This window comes from Sceloporus undulatus, chromosome 4 (assembly GCF_019175285.1).
Source record: "Sceloporus undulatus isolate JIND9_A2432 ecotype Alabama chromosome 4, SceUnd_v1.1, whole genome shotgun sequence".
Lineage (NCBI taxonomy): Eukaryota > Metazoa > Chordata > Lepidosauria > Squamata > Phrynosomatidae > Sceloporus > Sceloporus undulatus.
The window spans coordinates 85,310,480-85,321,778 of record NC_056525.1 but is presented as its reverse complement, the minus strand read 5'-3'; the positions used below and the strand labels follow the sequence as shown (position 1 = coordinate 85,321,778).

General features: G+C 40.0%; 1 protein-coding gene across 1 annotated transcript in view; it reads right to left on the bottom strand.

Moving 5' to 3' along the window:
• Positions 1 to 40: 40 nt before the first annotated feature.
• The window catches only part of C8A (complement C8 alpha chain), a 49,253-nt gene continuing 37,994 nt past the window's right edge, over positions 41 to 11,299 (bottom strand). The window contains exons 9-11 of the mRNA XM_042462713.1: positions 6,252 to 6,409; positions 2,902 to 3,124; positions 41 to 314 (exon numbers count right to left, since the gene is read on the bottom strand). Coding sequence (XP_042318647.1) covers positions 163 to 314; positions 2,902 to 3,124; positions 6,252 to 6,409 — 533 coding nt within the window. The 3' untranslated portion in view covers positions 41 to 162. The remainder of the gene's footprint in view (positions 315 to 2,901; positions 3,125 to 6,251; positions 6,410 to 11,299) is intronic.

The window sequence follows — 11,299 nt, the reverse complement described above, 5'->3', positions numbered from 1 at the left end:
TCTATCTATCTATCTATCTATCTATCTATCTATCTATCTATCTATCTATCTATCTATCTACTTTATAGTCCAATGCTTACTTTATGCTGTTTATGAATCAGAACTCACTCCTCCACTTTCCTGCTTGATAGCATGACCCAGTAATCCACTTTCAGGAACCTGTTAACATGTCGATGTTTGTGTGCTCTGGCCAGAACATGTTCTTCCACCATTTTGTGGTTCTGGATTTGTACACTGTCTTGTACGGCTCTTTGATCCATCTTGGCAAGAAGTCCATGAAGCCCAGCAACTCCAACTACCATCTGCTTGACCACCTGTGACACAATAATTTCTTATTAAAAGTTAAAGAGGACACTACCATCCATAACTCCAGGATTTGGGACAAGGAGAGTGACCCCACAGTTTTCAGATGCTGTGGAACTACTACTTCTGTCATTCTTCACCCTTGCTTAGATTGGCTAGGACTGATGGGAATTAGAGTCCAACAAAATCTGGAGGACAGGCTCCTTATTCATGATTTAGGGCAAAACAAATCAAAGCTTTTCCTTTTCTAAGCTGGCATTGATACACAAGTGGCAAAATTGCTGGTTGTAATGGTAATAATGGCTGTTGATTAGAATGGTTTGATCCCAAACTACTCTGTGTTCAGTAAGGCTACCTACTGTAAAACTACATGAATGCCTCCCTAGCCTGCTTTAAGAGCAAGTAGATGGGTCAGTGAAGGAAGTCCATTCAGCTTTTCCTCCTATTCAGGTGGGAAGTGATTCAAACAAATGTTTGGAAAGACCCCAAGGGAGAATTTTGGTAGGACAAAAGTCAAACTGTATTATTTCAATAGTGTAGATGCACCCTGTGTACATAATTAAGTAGCTGGTGTAGAACTTAAGTGACTGTTATATAGTCCTGAAATCCTTTCAGCTCCTTTCAGAATATCTGCCAGTGCTGAGCTGTGAAACATTGCTGTCTATCAGAGACAAATTCCAGAAAGATAGTAAATATTAGTCTATTTTAAAGTTTCTTGTGGTTTTCTGGAATAGGATTTTTTTGTTTGTTTGTTTGTTTGTTGGTGTGCACTGTTCTGAAATGTGATATGATGAGGAATGATATAACTATATTTTAAATAAATGAGGATTTTATTTAAGAAGAGAGAAGGTACAAATGTTCTTACTTTTTCCTGACCTGGTAAATTCTTCACCTGTTCTTTACAGCAGTCACTTAATATCCACTGGGATTTGGTTCCAGGAACACACACACACCCATGTATACCAAAATCCATGGATGCTCAAGTCCCATTAAATACAAGGGCATAGTAAAATGGTGTCCCTTACATAAAATGGAAAATCAAGGCTTGCTTTTTGGAATTTATATATAGTTTTTGAATATTTTCAATCCATGGATGGTTGAATCTGTGGATAAAGAATCCATGGATATGAAGGGCTAAGTGTAATCTTGATCAAGATAATAAACTACCCTAAGAAGGAAATCATCCACACTCTTTCAAAACACCCTGCAGATTTCCCAGAAGTGAATCTGATAGTGAGGGAGACAGTTGTTCCCTCAAATAAAAGAGAAGCAGTCGTAGTGGTAGATAGTTATCCAGGGCTGGCTCCAGGGAGTGCCATACTGCCTGTTGCAACAGCTCCACTGGTTGCCAGCCTGTTTCCAGCCACAATTCAAACTGCTGCTTGTGACCTATAAAGCCCTATATAGCTCAGGTCCAGTTTTTCTTCTGAAGGACTGTATTCTCCCAAATGAACCTGTCCAGGTTTTGAGGTTTTCTGAGTAACCATTCTTTCTGTCCCACCACCTGCACAGATTTATCTAGTAGGAACACAGGAGAGGGCCTTCTTGGTGGCTGCTCTCAGGTTCTGGAACTCTGTTCTTAGAGAAGTTAGACTGGCATCCTCCTTATTATTTTCCAGAAGCAGGTAAAGACTTTTTAATGGTTATTTTGGAAGATCTTTGTATATTATGAATTTTTAAGCTGTAATTGTTGTCAGCTGCCTGGAGTAGGAAAAAGGTGGGATGGTGACAATTACGATGGTGCTGATAATATAGTACTAGTTTGTATTGTACAAGTGATAGTGTGTAGAGGCTTCTTTAGTCTCCAGGTTTTGGGGGGACTACAGCTCCCATAATTCAGTGCAGTTGACTGCTGACAAGGGCTGAAAAGAATTGTAGCCTGAACCTTATGGAAGGTGCAAGGTTAGGAAAGTCTAATTTAGTAGAACCAGAGTTTGATAAAGTTTTTTAAAATCCACAGAATGCTAGCTGCTCTGGAGGTTGTGGTAAAAAAAAGTTTTCCAACCTCTGTGTAGAACAAGAAGCATGTACAGTCCCATTCTCACAAGAACAGGGAAAGCATATGACAAGGGAAAACAATGGGGAAGGGACAACAGCCTTGAATCAGCACTTTTTATTGGAAGATAAATAAGTGATAAAATGATAAAGAGGAGCAAAGCATCTTGAAAATAAGGCTGAAGTTCTGCTGACTGGCTAAAAGAACTGGCCTCATCCTGTGTGCAGTTAAGTGTACCAAGCTCCACTGAAATAAATCAATAGTCATACCCAGATCTCCATAGGAAGAAGCTAAAAGTCTTGGACATTAATATTCAACTGATGTCATGCTTAGGTTCTGTCTTTGCAGTCTATGGCAAGATTTATGACCCTGGGACCCTTGCTCCCTCTAAAACCTTCTTTGCTTAACCTGGCTTACTTATAGTAATCACTTGAGCTGTTAATTTTATTCCTGCTTAAGGCGACTTCAGCTGCCTGGCACATAAGGTGATCAAAGGCACTGAGAAGAGGGGCTGATTGATGGGTAGATCTAAAGAGGCACCTATTAGCAACGGTCAGACAGTTGTACTCTACAGATGTTTCCCTTTTATGATTTCACCTTACCTGTCCTCATTGTTTTTTCACATGCTGGGCCCTGGGCATCCTTCTGGCACTCACAAACACACCTAGACCCAACCAACATGGGTACACCATTGTTATAGCAGGGGCCACAGCGGCAGGTGTTGAACTCCATTAAATATTCATCCAAAGCCCTTTTCAAATTTTTCCTTTTGATTTCAACATGGCGAAGTGGAGTCCTACGCAGTATTTGATGTATAGGTTGCAGCTGTGAAAAGGAAATGTGATTAATGAGTCATTATTGTTACTTTTAAAGCAACTGGCAGACTAGTTATAGAAAAAATATAATGTGCAGACATAACACACATAGTGTAGTATGTATGATGTGCATACATAATGGCAGAATGGTGTAGTAGTTTGAGCACTTAACTAGGATTCTGGAGACCAGGATTCAAATCCCTGCTCAACCATGGAAACCCACTGGATGACCCTGGGCAAATCACACAAATATTTGCCTTTGCATTTCTCTGAACAAATGTTGCCAAGAAAACCCTGTCATAGTTTCACAGTTGCCATAAGTTGGAAATGACTTGAGGACATACAACAACAATAACCAGCAGACATAGCAGAGCAGCCAATGGTAAGGTTGCCAGGTCAGGACCATCCCAGGCCCTGAGACTACAGAGTCCAATCTTGAGATCAGGGATGATCCCTTGTGATGTCTCCAGGGGTGGTGATGTCAATAAGCATCAGTCGCAATTGCACTGAGTATGCTGGACTTTTACTGCCAAAATAACTTTGACAGTCATTGATACTATTGGAGTGTTGGAGGCATTAACTGCCACTGCCTCAGGCAGCAAAATATCTTGAGCCAGCTCTGAACAGGAGACAGAGCAAGATTGTGTGAATGCATGTGCATGCATCAAGAGCTCCCAGAACCACTGACATATTGTACAGGACAGTCTGTTTACTGTGGCTTTGTTTCCTGTAAATCACAAGGACGTTAGCGATTTCCACATAAGAGTTCCCACATGGCCTTGAAAACTGAGGTTTTGAAACAATATTTGCACAAGACACTTTAGCAAACAACCATATGTCAAGATAAGAGGACATTCAAGTGGACACAAGTAATTATTGGGTGCTTGAATCCACTCCAAAACCATAAGCACTAGCAGAGCTCCTGAAGCACCCATTTAAAGGTTATAGAGTGGGCTACAAGCAAATAATAGTGGGTTTGATCCAGAATTAATGGAGATTTGTGTGGAGAACACACAGGAATGTCTGAGAGTCATTTCTCATTATCACAGATTAAAAACAACTCCAGCTACCCACCCCCACTCCACTATACATACATATGCATCCTCAAACAAGATGCTGTTTTCCATCAGCACTACTAATCACATAGGCACATTTCTGTCTCCAGCTGATATGTCTTACCTTTTGCTGCCAAAGTCAGAAAGCTGATCTATGTTGAGTCAAATTAGAGATAAAGAGAATGAAGGGGCCTATGAAACAGTCCAGAAAAGATTCCTTTCTTTTCCAAAAGGCTGTGATAGACAAAATTTCCTCCATATACTCAGCACCATGCTTCTCTTCCTCCCCCATTTATGGAATGTTATCCATTAATAAGAAATTTACTGAGGACTATTACATTGCATAGCATTTGAGGAATTATAGTTCAAGTTCATTGGTTGCTATAGCTAAAGTGCTGCAGACATTAAGGAGGAAATTGGGGAGGGGGGACTGAATGGGAGCTAAGGTGCTTGCACCATAAAGCTGCAAATTTCCAAACTGAAAGGATAGGAGAGGTAATGGTAATTATACCCCTAGTTTAACAGTCAGTAACTGGAAATTGACGGGTTCCACCAGCTGTCCAGCTTGTAAGATTCAATCCAAGGACAAGAAAGGTACAAGCAGTGAGAGTCAGCTGTGGACACAGATTTTAGCAGTCTCTTCTGAGGGACCTGCCTTTTGCATTTTTGGAAAATATTTACTCATCTCCAGCCCTCTGGCAACAAACCCATTCTCTTAGATTTCTCAAAAAAGATGGCAAGTGGTTCTGTGAATATGTTAGCACGTTTCTTCAATATTCTGGGATGCTGTTCCTCTGGCCCTCCAGACCTGAACTCACTGAAATTAAGTAGATGATTCCTGACTAATTCCTTATCAGTCTTAATTTGCAACCCAGATTCCTTGCCAAGGCCTCTGGTGATGGATGAAAGCACACAGTCCTCTTTTGGGAGAAAACCTGAAGCAAAATAGGTATTTCACAGTTCTACATTTTCACTGTGATCTTCTAGCATTTACCAGTCTTGCTCAGCAGCATGCCCACCATTTCCTTCATCATCCTCTTGCTTTGAACATATTTGAAAAACCCCTTTTTTGTTGCTCTTTGCTTGTCTAACAGCAACTAAATTTTGATTGTTAATTTTCCCTACACTCAACTCATTTTGATCTTGAGCTTTCCTGACACAGTTCCTGAAAGCTTGGGCTACACATCTGTTTTCTTCCTTGGTGATTCATCCTTCCTTGCATTCTTTATACATGCTCTTTTTTTATTTTCATGTCCACCTCAAGTTTATTGTGCAACCACATTGGTGTTTTCACCCCCAATGTTTCCGATGTTTCTTCTTCTATGGAATTTTTTGCCATTGTGTTTTTAGAAATTACTTCTTCATCTCACCCTTGGGGAACTTGTGGGGATGCCTGAGAGGTCCCTGACAATGGCTGTCACAGTGTGTCCAGCTCAAGGAAAACAGTGGGATGCTTCTCTGCTACTATTCCTGCTCCCCATCAACTCAGGAATGGCTTTTTTTGGGGGGCTACCACACTGAAAAGTCATTTGTGGGAAAGGGGGTTGTAATACAACACTCATAATAGCTATGTGCCAGAGAGACATAGCCCAATGAAGTATCTCAGTCTTCGAAAGAACACCTTTTCCAAGCTCTGGCACCAATAATATTCCATTTGATAAATCTCCTGCTTTATTTCTGCATCTTCTCTCTGTTTATATAAAAATGTACTTGCTATTGCTATTATATTAATCCTTCTCTAGAACTGCATTGGCTTTCTTCAAAACTACAACTTCTTCATTTCCAAAGGACAAAGCTCAAAGTTTTACTTTGACAAGCTCGCTCCTATGATGCCCTGAGTTCAAAATTCAGTGTTAGAGTTAGACTCTGAGTCTTTTCTTCCTTGCTTTAAAGTCATCACATAAAAAAAAACAACAACTATTCCTTCATTGTGAAATGGAGAGAAGGTCACCAGATCAGTGGCCCATTACATTTAATCCTGTTCTAAGATGAAATCACAATAAAAAATATAAAATGATCTGGTCCAGTACACTTCAATCCTTTAGTGATGTGGAGTTTCTACAACTGAAAGAAAAGGCTTACCTCAAAATCAATAATGGCGGGATTAAATTTTAATGACTTCCCCCAGTAGCGGTATGTACTACTGCTGGAGCCTTCCATGAGCCTGCCAATTGATGCTGTGTCTCCACCTTGAACTTGGGAAATAATATCCTCGATGACTGATTCAATGGCAGCAGAATCTGAAAAGTTGGACAATAGAATAGATTAGTGTTCAGGTCAAAGAATCCACTAGTCCTGTCAAAATTTGTTCATCAAGGTGACTCAGAGGAAGGCATTTGCCAGCAAGTAGCTATTACAAGAATATGGCCTCACCTAGACTAATACTGGAAAGTCAGCAAAGGAAGTTTTAATGCTACCTTTGTGCTTGTGAGGCCACTTAGGGAGATGAGGGTAATAACAATAATAATGCCATCACATGCCTAGCACTTTCAGCTCTAGATGTTAAAAGTGCCTTATAACACTGTGTAGCAGCCACCTCCTCACAGCTTAAACTTTTTATTAAATAATATATCATGATGATATATAGATGGGTGCATAAGGGTTACAAACACAAACAAGGAAGCTAGTGTAAGCTCAGCTAAGGGATCAAGCTAGAAACCATCATCTCTCTCTCTCCTTGCCTCTCTCAAATGTTAGTTGGTTGAATTCAGACTTAATCACACTGTATTTATAATGAACACTTTGAAATAGATAGGATTTAAGTTAATTATGATTATGGGGGTGTACTTCAAAGATAAGAAAGTGTAAGTCCAACCTTTTATTCGTTATTTTACCAAAAAGTATATGCAAACCTAACCTATTCTGAATTACCAATAAACAATAAACCAAAATGTTACAAAGTATGGGGGGGGGGGGAGGAATCACTGAAATGTTAACGTCAATATTACATCTACTGTTCCAAAAATCAATAGAATGACACCATTCTGCTAGAAATGTAATATGATTCCTATTGTATATTTTGTACTGCTTTTATATCCTGTGCTGATTATTGTTACCAGTGCAGTTATTGTGTTTGTACTCATTCAGTTGCAAAAAATTTACCTAGACAAGTCTTGTTATTGGTTAGATGACAAATGTAATACATACATAGCATACATGTCTCTTTCTCTTGTCCTCCATCTCTTACTCTCACTTACAGCTGTGTTACTAGAACCAGCTGCCACGCTTTGGATAACCAGTGATTACATGCTGTTGCATTAGGATTAGAATAATTAACTAGGAAGGTATCTCAACATTTTCAAACTAATGCAGGAATCCAGTGCTACAATATCCTTAATAGTAGAACTAGAAAATCCAGACAACAGAGAATCCAGTGCCTCTTAAAACAGACCTGACTCAGCTGTGATCAGTTTTGCAAAGCTGGGCAACTTGTTGTCCTCTAGATGCTTTAGAATTGCAGCCCCGCTCAGACCTATTCAGCACTGGCACGGTGAAGAGATTAGACGAGTTGCAGTTCAGCAGCATCTAGAGGCCTTCAAGTTAGTAAAATAGACATGACTCTATATTGTGCTGAAACACTGCTGCCATCCAGCAGAATTAATGCAGTTTGACACGGCTTTAACTGTCATGGTTCCAGCCTACGAAATCATGGGGTTTGTAGTTTGTTGTGGTACCAGCACTTTCTGCCAGAGAAGGTTAAATATCTCACAAACAAATCCCAGAATTCCACAGCACTGAGCCATGGTATTTAAAGCAGTATCAAATTACATTAATTCTGCAGTGTAGATGCGTCCTTAGTAAATTCAAGCAGCTGAGCTCATCTTTCTCCTTCAAATTTGAACCTTAAATGTTTCCTTACTAGGCTATGTGATTAGAAGCAGAAACAGATTAACTCTTGTTCACACATTACCTCTGCTATGAACTCACCAGGCCTCTATTGGCAAACCACTAACTTGCAGCCTCAGCCTGCCATCCTCAGTGCGGGCATGATATTTATTTTACTGGTTGGCTAAAAAAATAACTGGTGTCTAAATGGATAAATTTGCAGCACTCAGGATTGTGTGTACATAGCCATGGAACTAAAAAAATCACCACAGGCAATTGTATCTATTGGCTACTGGATATGGAAGGTGTTCTTAATCTACTCTCTTTAGTCTCTCTTGCTCCTGTTACCAGGCGACATGCTGATAACTTTGACAGCACCAGTTTGCTCATGCAGGAGTCTCTCATGCAAGATATGTTTCAGGAAGGTTGCTGCTGTCTAATAGCACAGCTGCATGAATTGAGATAACGAGTGATACGACCTTAAGTCCTACCCATTTCAAGGAACATCTTCTCTAATGTCAGCACATGCACACCAATTGCACCACCCAGCAATCAAGATTTTCCAATGAAGTTGTGTTTCATGTTGTGGGGAGCAGGGCCTTTACTGTTTTATCCCGAGTTCTGTGGTACTCTCTCCTTAGATATTTATAAAGCTAAGCTGGCCTTTTGCAGCCATTTTTTTCCCAGACAGCCCTTGAGCACTGTCTTGACATTCTTATTCTATTCTTCTTATTCTCATTCCTATATTGTTGTGCTGTTTGTCCATTTTTGTCACTGTCATTTTTTAGAAGGTGAGTTTATTGAGTTCCTTTTTATTGCATGGCTTTAATGTTGCCTTTGTATTTTTAATTTTATACAGTTTGAGTCTCCCTTATCCAGAATTCCAGAATCTGAGATACTCCAACATTGTCCACATGGATGGCTGAGATAGACCTTTGTTGTCTGATGGGTCAATGTACACAAACATAGATTCATTCACAGAATTATTAAAAATATAGTGTCTGACTTTGAGTCCCATCTCCAAAATATCTCATTATGTATATGCAAATATTAAAAAAAAACCCCAAATCTGAAAACCCCAGTACTTCCAGTACCATGCATTTTGGATAAGAGAGACACAATCTGTATTCCCCTATTATTTTTCCCTTTACAGAGGAATAGCAGCAAAATATAGTAGAAAGTTCTTCTATTCAGGACTCTACACTCCATTCCATTCTATTTCCCTTGCCTTAAATTTTCTTTTCTCTTCTTGATCCCTGCCCCATCACCCAACCCTCCTAAACATAGTCTTTGGACCATTTTTCTATTTTTATTCTCCTTTCCATTTTACTGCACTCCATCCTCTCTGGGGATTTTAAAAGAATTGTACACTGGACACAGTGTTGCCTATTCCAGTGATTTAAAAATATTTAATTTCTCTCCTCATGTCTATACCCAGTTCTTGCCACTGTCCCTTTTCAAAGAATTTCTCAGCATGAACTAATAAATGACCTATCTGGATGGCTCTTTCTACCTGTTTTTATATCCTATCCTCATTTTTATTTTAACCTGCGATTCTCCATTTCTAGTCCATTAGCTTTCCATATCATTATGTTTCAGGAATGTTTGAGGGCTCCCCATAACTGCAGTGTTTTGTAATATATATATATATATATATATATATATATATATATATGAGTAAAACTGTAGAATAACCTGACTCAAACCTACGTAGGTTATTGAAAAGATTGAGACATATGTGTTATTTTGAAAGAAAATAATTTGTTTGTCATTACTTAGGAAGGAAGAGTAACTTTGTTGGTCATTAACGTGTTGTGAACACAATTAATGTGTCCCAATTGCTGTGTTACTTGTTTATTGGATTTAAAAACAAAACTGACTTCAAAATGCAAAATATACAACACCCCCCAATAAAGTATCAACTCAATCACTGTCATTTGCTTTGCAAACAGATCTAATGTTTGATTGATTCTTTTTCTCTTTAAAAACATGCATGGTGAGTTATGCTGAAACTGCAGTCCAACAGTATATGTAGGACTGCATATTTCCTAACTCTGTGCCAGAGTGTAGCTTCCTGCTTCCATTATATTGCATTTATTGTTATTGTGATGCTTTTACTAAATTATTCTGTCTTAATGAAAGGGGGGGAATGCATCAATTTCAAACAGAGTTTGGATAACTTACTCCTTTGGTCTATGATTCTCTTACCCTATCACCCCTCCAACTGAATATGATGTTTTCATAATTAATATCTATTATGAAGCAGGACTGGAAGTCACAATGACCTGATATGTGTTTTTGATTACTACAATGAGCCATGGAAGCTAAAGTGCACCACTGTTGGGGTCAATTGAACATAAACCCAACCCTAGAGAAAGAACAAAAGAACATCATTGGTGTTGCCCTCGTTGAACCTTTGCCCAACCTGGCTGGCTATCCGGAGGGGGGGGGGGAGAAACATTATGGTGAGGCTGAAAAACATAATTAACAGTGGTACCTCGGGTTACGAAATTAATCTTCGGTCCGCGGCTAATTCGTAACCGCGAAAAACCTTCCGTAACCTGAATTTGCCATAGGCGCTAATGGAAAAAATAGCTCTCTGCTCTGCAGGCCCGCCGGTGGAGGCCTTTCATGAAAATAGCGCCGAGTTTTTTTTCGTAAACCGAAAAAACCTTCGGAGCCAAAACAATAATCCATATGGGATGTTTTTCGTATCCGAAAAAATTCGTAAGCTGGTAATTCGTATCCCGGGTACCACTGTAATGCATCCCTCAGGGAAGGCTCCCTGCCTCCCTGTCTCAAGGAGGCAGTAGTTAGACCACTCTTAAAAAAGCCCTCCCTGGACCCCCTGGATAGAAATAACTACAGACCAGTCTCACTACTACCATTTTTGAGCAAGGTGATCGAGAGAGCAGTTGCCAATCAACTACAAGCAGTCTTGGAGGAAACGGATTTTCTGGATCCATTTCAAACTGGATTCAGGACGGGATACGGAGTTGAGACTGCCATGGTTGCCTTAGTCGATGATCTCCGTCTGGGCATTGACAGGGGAAGTGTGACCCTGCTGGTGCTCTTGGACCTCTCAGCAGCCTTCGATACCATTGACCACAGTATCCTTCTGGAACGCCTGAGAGAGTTGGGTATTGGAGGCACTGCATTGCAGTGGTTCCGGTCCTACCTCTCGGGCAGGTTCCAGATGGTGTCACTTGGGGACAGTTGTTCGGCCAAGAGGGAGCTCAAATTGGGCATCCCTCAAGGCGCGATTCTGTCCCCAATGCTGTTTAACATTTACATGAAGCCGCTGG